This window comes from Ziziphus jujuba, chromosome 5 (assembly GCF_031755915.1).
Source record: "Ziziphus jujuba cultivar Dongzao chromosome 5, ASM3175591v1".
Classification (NCBI taxonomy): Eukaryota; Viridiplantae; Streptophyta; class Magnoliopsida; order Rosales; family Rhamnaceae; genus Ziziphus; species Ziziphus jujuba.
The window spans coordinates 32,924,211-32,942,663 of NC_083383.1; the positions used below are offsets into that span (position 1 = coordinate 32,924,211).

At 35.3% G+C, this 18,453-nt stretch overlaps 3 protein-coding genes and 1 long non-coding RNA gene across 9 annotated transcripts; 3 read left to right on the forward strand and 1 right to left on the reverse strand.

The window, feature by feature from the left end:
* Positions 1–139: 139 nt before the first annotated feature.
* On the forward strand, positions 140–3,188 carry LOC107429504 (uncharacterized). Of its 2 annotated transcripts, XM_048476186.2 has the most exons (9): positions 140–328; positions 522–578; positions 754–829; positions 1,238–1,317; positions 1,447–1,496; positions 1,590–1,674; positions 1,815–1,913; positions 2,478–2,661; positions 3,050–3,188. In XM_048476186.2, exons 1-9 carry the CDS (start codon positions 140–142, stop codon positions 3,052–3,054), a joined length of 825 nt encoding a protein of 274 aa, XP_048332143.2. In that variant the 3' UTR covers positions 3,055–3,188. The 2 variants fall into 2 exon arrangements, with proteins under 2 accessions (XP_048332143.2, XP_015895691.2); XM_016040205.4 differs by lacking the exon at positions 3,050–3,188 and having other exon boundaries at positions 2,478–2,826.
* LOC107429474 (MLO-like protein 1) lies at positions 2,956–9,413 on the reverse strand. 4 transcript variants are annotated; one of them, XM_016040170.4, is made up of 12 exons: positions 8,683–9,356; positions 8,005–8,121; positions 7,868–7,928; positions 7,488–7,582; positions 6,541–6,615; positions 6,345–6,433; positions 6,180–6,229; positions 5,563–5,603; positions 3,797–4,006; positions 3,620–3,720; positions 3,433–3,493; positions 2,956–3,308 (listed from the first exon to the last, which is right to left on the reverse strand). In XM_016040170.4, exons 1-12 carry the CDS (start codon positions 9,103–9,105, stop codon positions 3,060–3,062), a joined length of 1,572 nt encoding a protein of 523 aa, XP_015895656.2. In that variant the 5' UTR covers positions 9,106–9,356; the 3' UTR covers positions 2,956–3,059. The 4 variants fall into 4 exon arrangements, with proteins under 4 accessions (XP_015895656.2, XP_015895663.2, XP_015895671.2 ...); XM_016040177.4 differs by having other exon boundaries at positions 3,620–3,687; positions 8,683–9,338; XM_016040185.4 differs by having other exon boundaries at positions 3,094–3,308; positions 3,433–3,480; positions 8,683–9,413.
* LOC132803877 (uncharacterized) lies at positions 3,261–5,084 on the forward strand. The gene is made up of 2 exons (XR_009639123.1): positions 3,261–3,400; positions 4,605–5,084. It is a non-coding gene; the product is annotated as an uncharacterized LOC132803877 (long non-coding RNA).
* A 768-nt stretch (positions 9,414–10,181) lies between the features above and the next one.
* Positions 10,182–15,083, forward strand: LOC107429648 (protein root UVB sensitive 1, chloroplastic). Of its 2 annotated transcripts, XM_016040379.4 has the most exons (7): positions 10,188–11,245; positions 12,058–12,333; positions 12,983–13,039; positions 13,252–13,450; positions 13,601–13,716; positions 14,396–14,572; positions 14,717–15,083. In XM_016040379.4, the coding sequence occupies exons 1-7, from the start codon at positions 10,430–10,432 to the stop codon at positions 14,978–14,980; spliced, it is 1,905 nt and encodes a 634-aa protein (XP_015895865.1). In that variant the 5' UTR covers positions 10,188–10,429; the 3' UTR covers positions 14,981–15,083. The 2 variants fall into 2 exon arrangements, with proteins under 2 accessions (XP_048332142.1, XP_015895865.1); XM_048476185.2 differs by lacking the exon at positions 13,601–13,716 and having other exon boundaries at positions 10,182–11,245; positions 13,252–13,281.
* Positions 15,084–18,453: the final 3,370 nt, after the last annotated feature.

Here is an 18,453-nt window from a genome sequence, read left to right on the forward strand (position 1 = left end):
ATAATTAATGGCTAGCTCTTTGTCAAAAAGACCAAAAGGCCCCTGATATAAATTTGCCAAACTCCACTCATTTGAGACTTTCGAGCAGAGAGAGAGAGAGAGAGAGGGAGAGACCAGTGGTTAGCGAAAACACAAAACAATGGCTGTTTCTCCTTGTATACTTCAAAGGCTTAGGCCAAATCTACCACCACTGCTTCTTCCACCTTACCACTACTCCCGCTCCCACACAACACTCACTGCTTCTGCTTCACAAAAACACCGCCCCATCAGCCCTGACCTTGTTGCCCTGGAATATGCCGACCTTAATCTCTCCCACAGAGTTTCTCCGGTACATTTATTCTTTTTCCCTTTTCTGAAATATTTCATCTCTTTCCTCACTTCTTTTCCATATGTATACATATATTTTCTTACATACCTTATAAGAATAACTAATTTCCTGTCAAAGAGAAGGGTTAAAAAAAAGAAAAAAAGGAAAAAAAAAAAAAAACTCAAGCTTTTTGGGTTTTTCAATTTGATTGCAGGAATTGGGTCAGGTTAGGATCAGACAGCATGTCAACCCACTTAGTGCCTCTTTCTCTGTATGTAATTCAGGGGGTGTCTTTCTTTTGCCTTCTCATTTATACGCTGCAGTTTGTCACTTCCACACCCAGCTGTGGAAGTTAATAACTTTATCTCTATTTACATCATCGTGAATAATAATATAACTATTCGATCTGTTTGTCTATTTATTTTTAAATTTTAATTGCCGTTTAGGCGCCTATCGAAGTTCCTGATTGGAGTCAAGTCTTCAGAGACCCAACATTACCACTAATGGTGGATATTGGAAGTGGTACCAACCTTACTCCTTTCACATAAAGACTATGATATGTTCTTGTTTCTCTTGGGCTACCGCTTTGCTGGTTCTTTATATAATGCCAAAGTTATGATTTTTAGCAACGGAATTTAACAATTACTGCTACCTTATTTCCAGCTTATTCGTTGGCCATGCGTGCACTTGAAATATACATAATATCATGTGGAAAAACAGTTGAAATCAGAGAAAAATGATGTACAGGTCACATCATTTTGTTAATCTTCATATATTTCCTATATAAAATACATATTTTTATTGCCATACTGCTCATTTGAATCCTTTCGATTTGTCAACGTTAAATTTAGTTGGTTTTAATCATCATCATGAGACTAGAGGATAATTTATTTGTTTCAATAATCAAACTAACGGTACAAAATATTCCAGGAAGTGGCAGATTTCTTATATGGCTTGCAAAAAGAAATCTTGATTCAAAAAATTATTTGGGACTGGAAATACGACAGAAAGTATGAACCCCTTCGGTTAACTTTTTATAGACTTGAAAGTTTGTCTAACTATAATAATGTATAATTGATTGGCTCTCTTTTTCCTTAATTTAGCATGTAGTAATTCAAATTTTTTTTTTCCTCAAGCAGCTGGTCAAGCGTGCTCAGTTCTGGGTAAAAGAGCTAGCTCTTGATAATGTGTGAGGTCCTTAATGCCCATAATGGGGTGAGAAGTTATGTTAAACATTGCAAAAAATTGAAATTAATGATTAGTGATTTGAACTAAAATGCAGATATTTCTTATTTGCAAATGCTACAAATTCTTTCAAACAACTAGTATCTACATACCCTGGACCCCTGATGCTAGTTTCGATCCTGGTAAGTGCACTTCTCATACTGGAAAGTGAGATATTTTTCATATTGTCCAAAAAGGTTCTCTTTAAATGATTTGCATTCAGTTGTTAACTGAAATTCCAAAATTTAATTGAATTACTATTTACTCATGCTTATATTTGCAGTGCCCAGATCCTCATTTTAAGAAAAGACACCATAAGAGAAGGGTTGTCCAGAAGCCTTTAGTAGATTCCATCATGAACAGCTTAGTGCCTGGAGGCCAGGTTTATGTTCCTGCTACCTGTTATATGAAGGATCTTATGGATTTTTTTTTTCCTTAGCGCTTTGCCTTTGAAAGACCTACCATACAAAATATTACAAATGATGCTTGTTGTGTATACCATTTATATGCAAATAATATGTTGACTGGTAAATAATATACTTCGTGCATCAGGGATAAGGTTCCTCATTTGGTAGATTTCTAGGCAGTTTAATGGCCAGGTTTTCTCTCGTGGTAGAAAGTTATAATGGCTTGTGAGAGTGAATGAATTTATATTTTTCTACGGGTAAGAGCCTACTGCATTTAGGAATCGATAACATCTTTCAGATTGCTTTGCACAAGGTCCTAAGAAGCCATGCAAAAACAACTTCTTTTTCTTCTTTATGTTTTTCATGAGGCAGCCTTATTCCTCCAAATTAATTTTGAGGGTAAAATTATATTAGTATCCCTGCTAGCTTAGTTATTTGTTCTAATATACACCATTGGGATTTCAATTAATCAGCTTTTTTTTTCCATCTAGTGAATCCTGTGCGTGTAAATATTAAAACTTTATGATTTGGTCGAACAGGTTTTCATGCAATCTGATGTGTTGGAGGTGGCAGTTGACATGAGAAATCAGTTTGATTCAGAAGCCAATTCTCTCGAGCACATTGATGAGCTTGACTCGACTGTGCTGTGTGACAGTGATGGATGGTTGTTGCGGAACCCAATGGGGATAAGGACAGAGAGAGAAATTCATGCTGAATATGAAGGTGCTAAGATATACAGAAGGATGTACCAAAGACATGTTTAGATGATCTCTTACCGTTTGAATGGGTTCTATCATCTAAATTCACTTTTGTTGAACAAATTAGATGATAGATTGTTTTATAAGTTTACTCGACTTCTGCGAATTAACTACTGCAAAATTCCCTTGAGGGTGGAGTAAGCTAGCACACTGTCATTCACGGTTCATCGCCTCTAGCATTTAGCCCACATCATTTTTTATTTTAGCCCCAATCCACACCCATAATTTTACACTCTATGCATCCAAAACAATATGAACAGAATCTCAAACTATAAACTCCAATCACAATATAACTTTTAAATCAAATTTCAGATTTGACATTGCATTACACATAACTAGGCTAATTTTTTCAGGGTAAACTGCTCACTTGGAGCCATCAGAAGCGATTGCAGGCTGTATCTCCTGTGTAGATGCCTTGTGTACTATTCTCCCCAGCTGGATTCCTGTAGTAGAACCATTATTGGATGTTGCTTGACCCGTACCAGACCCAGATCCAGAGGCGTCGCCAGCAGCTGCTTTTAGTCCCTTCTTTTGCTTCACCTTCTGAGCCCAACCAAGAAGGCCGGCTTGCACATGCTCATCGAATATGGCTTTCTTGAAAGAACTTCCCATCTTCATTTCGTCGGAAAAAGAGTTTTAAATAAACAGTTTGACTAAATGAGCAACTCCTTCCCCTCCAAACCCCAAAAAGTAAAACAAAAAGGGTAAGATGTAGTGTAATTATTATCTACAATACCTGTGTGACAATGGCATAGAGTGGTAGGGTGCTGTAACTACAGAGAACCTGAATGAACACCCTTGATGTAAAAGAACAAGGGGAAGAAAAAATTAGCACTAGGATGGCAATAAGCTAGGTATAACCATGAATAGCTTTGGAAACCATGTCCAAAAAGAATGATGAGAGAAAGGAAATTCACTTTTACCCAATGATAAGCCTTGGAACAATAAAACGTACATGTCCCATTATGCAGGAGTCAAATGAATATTGAAACTGTGTCAAAAAATACACAAACAGAAAAAGTTTCTATGAAAAAAATCAATCTTTTATCCGCTATAAAAAAAAAGTAGGTCAATTGGTACCTTAAAAAGAATCAGCTTACCAATATCCAGAAAAAAAATGCCATCTCAAAAGAATTTTGGAAAAGGATGAAATGAATCAAGAAGAGAACAATTCGTGGATGACCAAACCAGAAGTGTTCATCTGATGGTTGAACTACTAGTTCCCCTTCTATTGCTATATGTTTCTCAGCAACCTCCTGAGCCATTTGGGTAATAACATGCTCCAGCTTAGTGCCCACAGCAAGTAAAAGCTGAGAAAGAGAAAAACAATAATAAATATTAAATTGAAAAAGATAAATGAATGCAACAAAATTCCACATTGCACGAGGCTCTTAAACTCATTAATGGTGACACTTACATAAAGAAACCTATATGCCGCATTTCAAATGAACAGTTGGAAGTTTTCAAGTTTGCAAGTTTGACAAGTAGGAAAAATTCCAATTTTGAATAGAATTCTTAAAAATAAGTTTCTTATTTCGTTAATAACTCTTCTTCCACCTAACCATTTGAGTTATAGACCAATATAAAAGCTACTAAGGTTGTGTCTAACAGTGTATAAGACAACAACTGACAGTGGAAGCAGCTAGAGAGTGAGAGAGAAACATGAAGAGCTTTGTGTGAATGAGTGTTTCCAGTTGCGAAATTACAACTTTCTGAGGTCAAGTTGCTTAAAAATCATTATATTTTTTTGATGATAGTGGACTTTCTTATCACATTCTCCAATGATAGCTGGTGATCTTGACTAACCATGTAAACTTGCATCTTCATTGCATTTTTTGAGAGCCTTTCACATTAAAATGGTAACAGAACAGGATTTGCGTTATTAAGACCTCACTTGTTTTGTCACAGCATATAGAACTCTTTAAGGGCACGACTAACTACAGCCTATGACAACCAATATGAAGAATGTGCTAGAGCAGCAAGGACTCCTCACGACGCTGTAACAGAAGATGTATACAGGTAATTAAGAAAAGTTAAAAGCAGATATGACAAGTGCACATTTGCTCAACTCTTAAACCTAAGTTAAAGCATAGTTTTCTCCATCACTCCTTTCAGAAGTCCCCTTACAAATCAATCTACTTGCAGAAGCAATTATGAGTTACCAATGGAGGAAATTAAAGATGGTTACTAAGACTACACAAACAAATTTAAGAGTGTAAGACCCAGTTACCGAATGTTGGAGCCACATTTAGAAAAGATCATGGCATAATTTTGTTATCATCATTGTTTATATCATATTTGATTAGTTAATATCGGTTTACTTAAGGATAAGACTGTAACTTTAATACCCTATATCTATAAATATAGCGACACCTGTTATATGTTGTATGTTCCTTTTCAGTTCATTCTTTTCTTTCTCCTACGACAGTATTAAGTTTTTATGATTTTCCTCAAAGTTTGAGAGAAAGCATTTGCTGTGGACTAGGTCTCAACAGCTCTCTTGAAAAAACCTAAAAACATCAATTAGCATGTTACCATATATAAAGGGACTTGTGATGAAGCCCGGATTGCAAGTCAAATTTCAACTGAAAACTATTAAAAGTTTGCACTATCTCGATCTGTTTCAGGTAAAATTGGTAACACTAAAATAGAATCTAACAGAGAATCAGAGATAACTTCCAAGACCTCCATTTCCAATTTCTCTTAGTCTCAGCCTGTCTCTTTGACTCTCTTCTTAAAGATCATAATGTTAACTTAAAATAATAAGTATGATGCTTTGAAAATGATGTATAGTGTCTGCAAGCAACATGAAATGGAAGAAGATACATATCTGAGTCATGAAACTAGAGAGATCAACACAACTCACAATGAAAGGAATGAAAGCTATCCAGAAGTAAGTGTGCCAGCCTGCAATAAGAACACATTATTATTCAAAGTAGAGCAGTGACAGTGATCTTACAAAAGCTAGAAAGACCAGAGTAAAGCAAGAAAGGAAGAAGAAGAAGAGTAAATTACACTGCATAATAAAAGAGGAGATAATGCTTAACACAAATAACAATAAATATTCGCTATTGTACTTTTCTCTATATGATATGACAATTATATATCATCTAGGTATGATGAAGAGGATAGACTTAATAGATCAGCCAATATAGATCCTGCTGTAAATGAAAGTATAATCAGAACAATCCGAGAAGAAAATTAAACTGAGACATCAGTTGCAAGTCATTCACGTACTTAGGATTGTGTCTCAAAATGATATTCTTGGAAGTTTAAAAGCATTGTCAACCTCAAACCTGGCATAATATCTAATAGTTCCTTTTGATATGTTTTCTGTAGTAGTTTGATAGATTGATCAAGTGGCAAGCTGTAGGTGATCTACATAAATGCTAGGTAGGGTATTCCATTAAATAGTATAAGAAAAATGGTCTTATTTGAACTAGAAAAAGGTAGTAAAACCAGCTAAAGTAAGAAGCAGCATACCATTAATATTAAGCAACAAGAAGATCACCACAAATACCCAAAGATACCAACTGCAGTCAAGGAAACAAATGGTAAAAAATAGAGTTTACAACAACATGGGCCATGAAATTGCAAAACAATCACAAAACCACTAAAATCACAGAAATATTGGCAGATTTTACTTACCTTATACCCACAACTGTCTTAAAATCATCTTCAAGGGCACGTATCATATACTTGTGAAAATTAAACTTGGGATTTCCCTTGCAATGAGTCTAAATAGAAATAACAAAAAAACTGACAAATATTGCTACAGAATAATGAAGTAATAAACATGGTGATAGTTTATGTACAGACAACAACCTCCCATTAGATAACTTACCATGATGAATCCTAGCCGTAGGGTCACATAATCTGATTTGGTGACAGATGCATAAAATTGCTTGAGAAAAGAATGCTGAAGGAAAACAAAAGAAAAGATAAGGAATCGTCAGGATTGCAAACAATAAACTTGGAGAAACAATTATAATTATCCTGCTCCTTAACAACTTTTGAGTTCAATTCAAATTATTGTTTAAAAGGACCATTGCTCATTTTCCCACTTGTAAAACACAAGAAACAAATTTGCAAATCTGATACTACCTGCATATGTCTTTTAGAAGCCAGCATCGGAGTCTAGTTGTTGCGTTTAAGTGCTTGGTTTCACAATGTATGTTCATGAATTTATCCAAGTTTAAGTATCTAAACGACACATATTAATGAAATATCTAGCTACATTAAGTAAGTGAGGATAATATCAAACTAGTCAGGTACCTTTTGGTTCACGTGTTAACTAATGTATCTTTTCAGACCATGTGGTAAATCTCTATATAAATAGTGTATAATGTAGAGGCAAAAAATCAGAATTTTTCCAATAAAGAAGAAAAGAAGCTCTTCCTATGTGTTCTATTCAATGGTCCCCAGGGACTTCTACAATTATATTAGTAGGACGCTAAAAATCTATCCTTAACCTTCTTGATTTTTATTCTAGAGAGAACATCTTGTCACCTGGAATCCAAGCCAAGCCTGAGTAATTTTTACATCAATCAAGTAATGTCATCAATGATTTACACCCTTTAGCTTATGAGAATTTAGGTCTGCTAGAGGTAAGAAATAGAAAAACAAAGGATGGAATGGAAGAAGTCAACACATTATTTCTTAATGCAGACAAACATAATTTCAGAGCAATAAAAGAAAAGAACACAAAAATTCGTCAACAATTTTATCTTCTTTAATATGTACCTTTTTTGTTAAAGTTTTTCCTTGCTTATTTGTAAAAAGAAAACTTACCAGCCAACCCAGCAGAGCTGAATTTTTACCAATACCGAGAAAATGATCCTTGATAAAAGCATGTTCATGGACATGGGTGACTTTGGATTTAATAACTGCACCAACCAATTCATAGATTAGAAGCAAGGGCAAGCATGAGCTGGATGATAGCTTTGTCTTGAATAACAAAGCAGTTTTCAGCCAGACAGGCAGAAAGCTTATCTAAAATTGAGTTCTCAAACAATTTTATATGCTTATAACATTAGTTCTGCCAGTTGCAAACAGTTTCATTTCAAAAGCGTAGATACGTTCAGCACATTATCTCCAATGGTTAAAGCCAAAAAAAAATTATAAAAAAAAAAAAAAAGACCCACAGCATCTTAATCAGTAAGAATCCTTACCTTGTTCTGTGTCATAATTTTCCTTTGCAATTGAGTCCTCCCAGTGTTTCCATTGACGTATCTAAATTGAGAAAACGGATAATTGAAACATAAATGATCCAAACCAATTGAGACCAGGTTAAAGAAACGTTGCCCACCTTTGCTCCACCAAATAGAATAGTGAGAGCACAGAAGGTGACATGGACAATAGCCAGGATGAAGATAAAGATGTGCAGATGGTGCAGCGCTTCAAGAGATAACAATGGTACCTTGTTCTGAAAGGAAGAAGTCAAATAAAGTTAGAGCATATGGTTTTTAAGAGAATCTTGTTTCTGGGCTTCAAGCTTAGAGGAGCAATATTGCGGCTTACGTAATTTAAAACTTTCAGTCAAGATTCTACAAGCGCAAATTGAATATAAATCAGAGATTAACAAAATTGAACCCTCTTTTTTTTTTTTTTTTTTTTTTTTTTTTTTTTTAAAGTTATAAATTTTGAACCATTTAAAGTGGATTCCCTTTTTCCCATTAATTTCATCCTTGATTAAGACTTCCAAAATTAAACAGACCACATCGACACGCTACAGTTACAACTCCATTAAAAATAAAAACAACAAAGCAGTAAGCACTGCTGTTGTTCATTTCTACACAATTAAAAGAGCAATACTCTGATATGGAAATTTCTTGTTTAATTAGATCTGCTCAAAGCTTAGCTCAAAATGAAAATTGAAAGAGGGGAGGGGGGGAGAGGGGAGAGAAGAGCGAGAGAGAATTTGAATTTGTAAATTGTAATGGAGTGAGAGATGGAGCATTATAAGTAAAAAAAAGTAGCTAGGCACCTTGCGTCCACAATAACCGAGCTGTCCCTCAGAGGAGGATTCTTCAGAGAGGAGGCGGGTGGCAGTGGAGGAGAAGAAGGCCTGGAAATGGGCGGCGGATTTGGGTTCCTCATGAGATTGAGAGGGGAGTTTGCATGGGAGGAGATTTTGGACGACACGCTGAGGGACGCAGATTTTGGAGATGGCGTTCTGGAAAACAGTGAGAAGGAGAGAAATGAAGCCCAACAGCATCAACTCCTCCTTCACTTTCTGCAACGCTTCGTACAGGGGCTTCTGGTTCTTCTTCTTCAAGAACACTCCGGCGTAGTGGAGGAGACGCTCCACCGCCAGAGAAATAGCCACGATTACAGTGCAAACTGCTGCCACAATCCATGTCGGGGTGTACTCTAAGGTCGTCCCTTCTTCTTCGCTCCCACCACTCATTTTTGGTCTTTTTGTCTCTGTCTCTGTCTCTGTCTCTTCACTAACTCAACTGTTAACTAGTTGCTTAAAACCAACCACATGACTGGATTGGGCATCTCATTTTATATGGACCATAACAAGTCACATGCCCACTGCTTAGTGCCATCGACTATCAACGTTTGAGCCTGTGATTGAAGGAAAAAAAGATGTCGATTTTACGGTCTGTGATTTATTAGTTTGCGATGCCGATTTTATTACTTTTGCATTCTCATTTCTCAAAATAAAACAAATAAATAAGCACACGTTTAACACCTATAAGTAACGCCGTGAAACCTAGCTTAGCTGTTTTTGTTTTTGTTTTTTTATTATTTTTTCTTGTAATGATGTCAACTAAAACCAAATTATTATTATTATTATTATTCTCCTGCTTTTCCAGCTTTTCGTTAAAAAAAACAAAAATACAGAAAATACAAAAAAAAACTTAATTATGCTTAGGGATGTCAACGGGGCGAAGCGGGGTCGGTTTTTAAAATTTCGTTTCCGTCCCTGTGGGGAATTTTATATCCTATTTTTGCGATTTTTCCTGTTTTTTTAGGTGCGGGGCGGGATCGGGGATTTTGCGGGGCGAAAACGGGACGGGACGGTTTTCCCCGTTTTGTTTTTTAATTGATATTTTTAAAAAAAATTTATATAAAAAATTATTTTATGATTAAAATATAAAGAAAATGACTACAATGCAATAAAAATATAATAAAATACATCAAGGAACAAATTTACAATTATAATAAAATACATATTTAGAAAAATAAATATAAAAAAAAGAAGAAAATGATTTTACATAAATAAAATTTTATAAAAAAAAGTAATAAATAAATATATATATATATCGGGGCGGGTTCGGGACGGGGTTATTATTCCCCGTCCCCGGCCCGTCCTCGACTCGGTTTTTAGGTATTTGCCCCGAGTCCGCCCCGCATCCCCAAATTTTCGGGGAAAATCCATCCCGTTAAGAGCGGTGCACCGCGGTTTCGGAGTTGGGCGGGACAAATTGACATCCCTAATTATGCTTAGTACGACTGACAATTTGGGAGTTGAGTGTAGAAAGTCTCGGTCCATTGCTCGGTGAGAGAAACAAACAATCCAGTCCACAGATATAAGAAATAGCATATAGAAATATGGAATGAAGGCCATGCTTGAAATTGAAATATATATTTTATAAATAAAAATATTTGCTTGCCTTGTTGGGGGTGGGGTAGGCGGAGAAGAAATTAACAAAGACGTGCGATGTGACACACTTTTACTAGTTAATTACTAGTGTTTGGAAATTGGAAGGCAGGCAAAAGCGATGGGGTACTGCGCTCGCAGGCCCTTGTTGACTGCTCCACCTCCTCTACCAACTGCTCCTTACAGTTACCACCGTAGCCGTCGTGGTGCTGGTGGTTGTGAAGCGCGCTCATTTCTCTCGTCTTTTCCTCAAAACTCATTGCGGCCAAACCCCATATCTCATGCTTATGCTCATGGAGGGATTCCTTTCAAAACATTTAATGCATCATTTGCAGCAAAACCTTCTTTATTTCGCACCCTTTGCTTCCCTTCCCTGCTTCTTGGCAATAACGGAGACTGTCACTTTGAAGAAGTAGGAGAAGAAGAAGGCGGTGGCAGTGGCGGTGGCAACAACAATAACAACAACCATAATAACAATAACAATAACAGTAACGACGGCGATAGTGGTTGGCGCAGTGATGATGATGGTGGTTCTGGTTCGTCAGGGTCCTTTATCTTCTTCTCCCTCTTCATTTGCTCCGTTGTATGTTGTTTTTGGGCCTTCCAATTGGCCTCTGCGCTGGCAACAACTACCTCTGCCTCATCATCATCATCATCATCTGGGTATGTGTGGGAAGTGAGTGGAGGCAAGTGGACCATGCTTATTCCTCATCTGTTTGACGATGCATTCGTTGTTGTTCCTGATGCAACTTCAACAGGACCATCGACCTCTTCTTATTCCCTTTCTAATTTGTGGCTGCACTGCCGAAATCTATTTATGCGTCTTATGCTTCCGGAAGGTTTTCCTCAAAGCGTCACTAGCGATTACCTGGACTACTCTTTATGGAGAGCAGTTCAGGGCGTTGCCAGCCAGATTAGCGGTGTCCTTGCCACCCAGGTACATTTTCTTCACACTTCCAGTTGTAAATTGCACTATGAATGCTTTGTTTGCTGGGCAATTTCTTTTCTTTTAGGATTTGCCATTGTTTTGGTACCTTAGAAAAATTCCATCTTTTGTCTCCGTTATGCCTACACTAAACATATTAAGTTTGAGGTACATTTATAAACTTCTGGAGACCCATACTTCTTTCTCTATTTCTTTTTAAAAGTTTAGTTTCTATTGGTCTCCCTTTCATTTCTTCTGCTACCAAGATGGATTTTTTTTTTCCCCCCAAAATATGATTTATCAAAATTGTGGAAGCTTGCTATCACGAATAATTTGAATCTGAATGGAAATTTAATGGGTGGTAGCTCATCATATATGATTCTAACTTCTTAGTTTTTGTTTGCTTATAATGGATAAGATAATTTAAAGCAACTGTTGTAGACATGGTAGCTTTCCATTTCATGAGACATTTTTAAGATTTCAATATGGAGAATCCTTCATTATTACTACAAAACTGAGGGAGAAAGCTGCTGGACCCTTGGTAGGGTTCAGTTTTTGTTATAGTTTGAATTCTCCGATGTTACTTTGTAATCAGACATGACTACATTTTGGTATGGTTTTAAACCGTTCAATATTAATTTCGGTTCCATTTACCTTCTACTTCTTTCTCCTTTCTCCTTCTAATTCCAGATTGGAGATAGTTTCATAAGAAGCCCTCTGATAAGCTTCTGCAAGGGTGGACTTTGATGCTCATTTTTTTTTTTTCCCGAATTGTATGCCATTTTGTTTTATTTTTATTTTATTTTTTCCTCCTTTTTCTGCAGGCATTGCTTTATGCTGTTGGGTTGGGAAAAGGAGCTATTCCAACTGCTGCTGCAGTCAATTGGGTACTCAAGGACGGGATTGGGTATCTGAGCAAAATTATGCTATCAAAATATGGACGACATTTTGATGTCAATCCGAAAGGATGGAGGTTATTTGCAGATATGTTGGAAAATGCTGCTTTTGGAATGGAGATGTTGACTCCAGCATTTCCCCATCTTTTTGTTATGATTGGTGCTGTTGCTGGGGCAGGACGCTCTGCTGCTGCATTGATCCAGGTAAATTTGCAGTTCGATGTTGCAATTTGTTTGTGGCTTTGCCTAGTAGTTTGCTCGTTAGATAGATTAAACACTGACAGAATCTCAAACATTCTAATGTCCTATGTATCCATCCTGGAGAAGAATGGAAAATCCTTCGTGCGTCACCCTATTCTTCTGTACTTTCATCTAATTCTTTACTTGCCCAAAAGCATATTTAGTTGGTTTTAGCTTTTAGGTGTTTTTGGAATAAATGAAAAGTTTTTCTTAGTTGCATATTGTTTCATTAGTTGCCAGACATATGTATTTTAGCCCCTAGCATTGACTATAGCTATGTTGTGGATTGACGGTTTAAGATTTTTGATATCTTGTCCAAAGTCTTTCTCCAACTTCCTGAGCTTTAACAATTGAATAACAGGCAAGTTTTTTATTTTCTCATGAATCTTTTAATTTCTTGAACTTACCATACCTGCAGTCTTTCATTTGATGAGTACTCATCTGCAGTTGTGGTTAAATTCAATTAATACTGTAAATAATTTTTGCAAGGAATCTGTTTTGGCATCGTAATCTTATTAAGTTGGTATAGATGCCCCACCACCTTTGTTATCCTCCTATAAACTGCCATTCTAACGATGCATAGTTATTCAAAGTTTGAACTCATATTACACAGGCTGCTACAAGGAGCTGCTTCTATGCTGGTTTTGCCGCTCAAAGGAACTTTGCTGAGGTGAAATGTAGTTTCTTTTGCTTTAATGCTTCAGGTTTTTAAATGTGGAGTTTTGGTGAAGTGGTATTAGACTCCCACCTAGTTCCATCCATTTTTATGGAATTTCGTGTTACAAGCAAAATGGCAGGTCATTTTGCTCATTTTGGCATTTTACTCGTGCATTTCTACATTGATCTGTAATTATCTATTTTAAATGAAATAATGAAATGTAGGTTATTGCTAAGGGCGAAGCTCAAGGAATGGTGAGCAAGTCCATTGGTATTGTGCTTGGCATAGCATTGGCTAACTGCATAGGCTCCTCTGCATTTCTTACCTTCGTTTCTTTTAGTGTGGTCACTTGGGTCCATATGTTCTGCAATCTCAAGTCATATCAATCCATTAAACTAAGGACTTTAAATCCTTATCGTGCAAGTATTTCTCTCTCTTTCTTTATGTCTCTCAATTTTGGCTGATGAAAGCATTCTGATTGTTGTATCCTTACTGCTGAATATGATTTGATTTTATTTCAACCATGGATAAAATGCTGGATATTAACAACTTATTCATCTATTGTTTTAACAGGTTTGGTTTTTAGTGAATATCTTATTAGTGGCCAAGCACCTTCAGTCAAAGATGTAAATGATGAGGAACCACTTTTTCCTGCTGTACCTTTTTTAAATGTGAAACCTATGAACAAAGTGAGTTTCCATTATCTATTGCTAACTTAGCTTGAGGCAACTGCCCTGGTGGTGAGGGATAACCTTGGAAAACTCAACCTGTCTAATGGTATCATTTTTTGTCATGATATTATAAACAACTCAAAACATATGAGAACTGGAATCAAATGTGGGTTGACAATAAACACTTGTTTTTCATGAGGGGTTAACCAGATAAATACAATTATTAATTGAGTTATGTTTTAGCTACGTTAACTAATGTTTCATCATAACATGTTTATGACCCTACTTAACACATCTATTAAATACATAAATTTTTTGGTTGATTTTTTGGAGATAATTAATTATTATGTTGATCTGAAAACAACCTGTTAAGAGAAATTGTGACCACTACTGATCCAAGGGCTTTATTGCGAGAGTTGTGGGAGGTTCTAACCTTGTATGCCATTGCAAGGGTGTCAGAGATTGGTAGAGTGGAATGAGAACTGTGCTGTTAAAAGAAACATAGATTTCTAACCATGTGCACTATGAATTAGAAAAGAATAGGAGTATGAGGCAGGAAATAGAGAGTCCTGATATTTCATAAAACATATTTATAGTGAGTATAAACATTATATTGGTTGTGGAGGTTGCTTAATCTAACCTTTACATTCTTCTTGAAAAAATAATTGCACTGTGGTTTTTGGATTTCCGTTTTTAGGGGCAACCAAATTTACTATCTTCAGAGGCAAAAGATGCAGCTTCTACAATTGAGAATCGACTGCAACTGGGTTCAAAACTCAGTGATGTTGTCAACAGCAAAGAGGATGTGCTTGCACTATTCAGTCTCTATAGAAATGAGGGATACATTTTGACTGAGATCAATGGAAGATTCTGTGTAAGTAAATTTCTCTATTATACATACAAAAAGCAATGGTACATAAATAATACAAAAACATAGATATTTTAGAAAGATTTTAAGGTGTGGTCTGTTTAATTTCTCTATTATATTTGTTGTAATTTAGACATTGGCATGTACCAGGTGGTGCTTAAAGAAACTTGTTTGCCGCAAGACATGCTCAAGGCAATGTTCCAAGTGAATTATCTGTACTGGCTGGAGAAGAATGCAGGAATTGAAGGAAGAAGTGCTTGTTATGACTGCAAACCAGGGGGACGGCTGCAAATATCTCTAGATTATGTACAAAGAGAATTTAACCATGTCAAAAACGATGGGGAATCGGTTGGTTGGGTCACAGATGGACTCATTGCGAGGCCTTTAACCCATAGGATTCTTTACCAGGCTTGAGTCGATATATAATCCTTTTAGAATGGACTAATCTTAATACCTTTTACTGGTATTTCCTTTCTATATGCTAGTTAGTATCAGTGTACCTATTTAGGTTTGTTCCCTTTTTTTTTTTTTTGCTAACAGAATCTGTTTTTGTTCACAGTTAACTATAATGGTTTTCAAATAAAGAAAATAAAATAGTTTTGAAAATAAAAGCTTAAAATATATTTTTGCATTGGTCAAACTTTTACGAGAAGCTACTGGTACACATATACAATATGATTTCCACCTCCAGTGGACACAAATGATTTAGGAAAGAAAGCTTTGATTTCTTAGAGAGAAATGAGTCGACACTAATGGAACTTATTATGAAACTATTGACGGTTTGAATCCTTGAGACAGCAGAGCATTCTGCCAAATTTCTTTCGACCGTTAAATATATTCCACTGGCTCTTTCGTGCAATCATATGATGTTGCTCTAGATTTACTAGAGCTTGTCAGGCCCCACAAGTATGGCAGTGAGATTGAATGAACGTCAAGCTCTCGACAGAAATGTTCAAATGACTTGCGGTTTGGATGCAGGCCCTGTATATGCAGCTAACTCTGACAGCACTAGTAGCAACTATTTCACCAATGAAGGGGTAGTCAAGTTCTGATATGTTTAGTAGGCGCATGAAATACTGGGTTATGTGACATATGAAGAGACCGTTTGTTATCACACAGCAGCGGTGGTGGTTTTGGAAGTTTAATGCTGAGGTCGTGTGGAATGTACATTATATTGAAGCCAAGTGACTTCAACAGCAGCTCTATCTTCTGCTCTGCTACTTTCGTCAAGTAAATGGAATGCTTTATGGAATTTTGAGCGCACATGCTATGAAGTTCATAGGCGCCCTTTTAGTTTTACTCTTTAATCTTCTAGATTTTACTTCGTACAATTCTTGTTAAAATATTTGAATATCATTTTATCACAGTGGGGAAATTAAGCCCTATACCTTGGCTATGAAAATAAATAATACTAATAAAAAAGAATTCTTTCAGATAAATGGTCGGTTGCATGTGCAGTACATGCAATTTTTTCCTTCCCACTCCCATTTGGCCTACTGGTAAAATCATTAAAAATACACTTCCAAATATAAAGTTCAAACCTTTGGCTTGGGTTAAAGTTTCTTTTCTCCAAAGTTGTAGTAAAATATAAATATAAAAACTTGCTCTTAGTCAGTCCAACAGATTTATAACAGTTTGAACACCAAACAACAAATTTATTGTTTTAATTTGGGTTGTCAATTTCGCTCCTTTCGGTAGTTGTATATATGTTGATTTCTATCATTTGAATTGATATTTTCCTAGGTCTTTATAAAAATATTAATTTTTGATATTTATTGAAACATAGATATTATAAAAGTACTTATGCATTATATGTATTTATGTATTTTATGTAATCAATTATTAACTTAATAATCGATGATTCTAATTTATTATTTTTACTCTAAATCCTTAACTATAACAATTATTGACCTCAGTATAAAAAAAATTAAAAAAAAAATGAACAAGACATACATAGAGTCCTTTTCTTAGATATATATACACTTATTTTTATGATTAATTGTATTTTAATACATTTTTGTTCTAAGATATCGTAATTTAGACTTTCTATTAAAAAGATAACACATTGGACTCTACTTATAACTGCAACAATTTAATGGTCTAACATGAAATACTATTTTTCTTTTTAATTTAAAATATGAGATACTAAATTATATTTCATTAAATTGTGAATTTTAAAATCTATAAAATTCTTTCAAATTTATTAAAATTTATTATTTTTTAAAATCTTTTAAAATTAATAATTTTTTTGAATACTTGTAGATTTTAAAAAAATTCTATAAAATTTTAATTGAACACAATTGGATTTTACTTTTATAAAACCCATTAATAGTATATAGGCTTCTTTAAAATTTAAATCGAATAATTCTAAACTTTTAAACATTTTTAAAATTCTTTAAAGTTTAAATTGAATAAATCGTTAAAAACTATTTTCTTAGGTAATCCTTAAATCTAATTAGACTTTAAATAACGGTAATTTTTTGTAATTCTATTTTTAAATTTTTTGTTAGTTGATAGATTATTGAACTCTTTATTTCTCTAGTACCCTACCAAACAAAACAAAAACAAAAAACAAAAACGAAAACAAGATGTAAGAATCAGATTCTTGCAACAGAAAAGCCATACTCAATCTAGATCACTTTGTTTGTTGTTATTCTTTCTACTTGTCAATTTCACAAACTATTTGAGAAAGCAATAGATAAAGATACCTAGTCGACCCCAATAACAGATGTTTATACAATGGATATACCAGAGAGGGAAACCATAAAATACCTATTCTAGGACTTGTCTCTTCAATGACTGTGATCCAGAGTATCACTACACCGAAGACCCACCCCCCCAAAAAAAAAAAAAAAAAAAAAATTGATAATCATGAGAAAATGAACAATGAAGCAGGAGAACATCTATTGATTAATCCTTCGGTACAAATAAGATCAGATGTTGCTACGGCTTTAGGTTCCATTCATTCTAATATAAAATTCTGAGCTTCTCATTTCTGCAGCTTATTGGTAATTCCCTTTTAGTGACTTCCACCAAGTTGTCTGATAAGTGATATTTTTACTCACTTATTTGACCTTTAGTGATTGATTAATGGCTTAAAAACTCAAGCTTTATTTTACTTTTAATGCTTTTTTTGTGAAAATTTTGAACGAAAGTTTTAGATTGGAGTTAATGGCTTGTTATTTGTTATTGAAGAAATGATCAAGCATGGAGCAAATGTTGGCAAACATGGGAAGGCTCCAAGCTAAGATATCGTGTACCCCTTGCTCCACGCCATCTTAGAGTGAACCCTAGTCCACACCAAAAGGACTCACTCCATACCAAATCACTCTCCACGCCACCCTACAGGCCAAGCTCCATGCTAAACCACCCTCCATGTCAAGCTCCACGCCATGGTCCACACTACAAGCTTCATGCCAAGATGCGTGTGTTCAAGCCTTCCACGCCTCAGTTCATGCCAACCATCATTTTTTTTTTTTTTTTTTCACAGAGAGAGTGGTGTTGAGTTGCACCAAAATGATGTGTACCTTTAATCTCCAAGCATCAAGATATTTCAGTATTTTTTATTTTGTGAACAAAAGAAAATTGATGATGAGGTGTCAAATGGGGAAGGGTTTTTGATCTAAAAAAAAAATGGATCTTCATTTTTGGCTAAGGTTTAAGGAAGAAACGAGGCTAACTTTGAAGATGAGGAAAAAGGAGGCATAAATACCAAGGAAAATTTTAGAAAGAGAAGAAAAAGAACTAGAGAGAGAAAACTTTGATTGAAGAGGATTGAAGCCTTTCAAGACATTGAGGCATCAAGATTTTTCAACTAAATTAGTTTTTTTCTCTTCCATCTTTTATTCTCTAATTTGTGTTGGGTTTATTGTTAATTATTGAATATT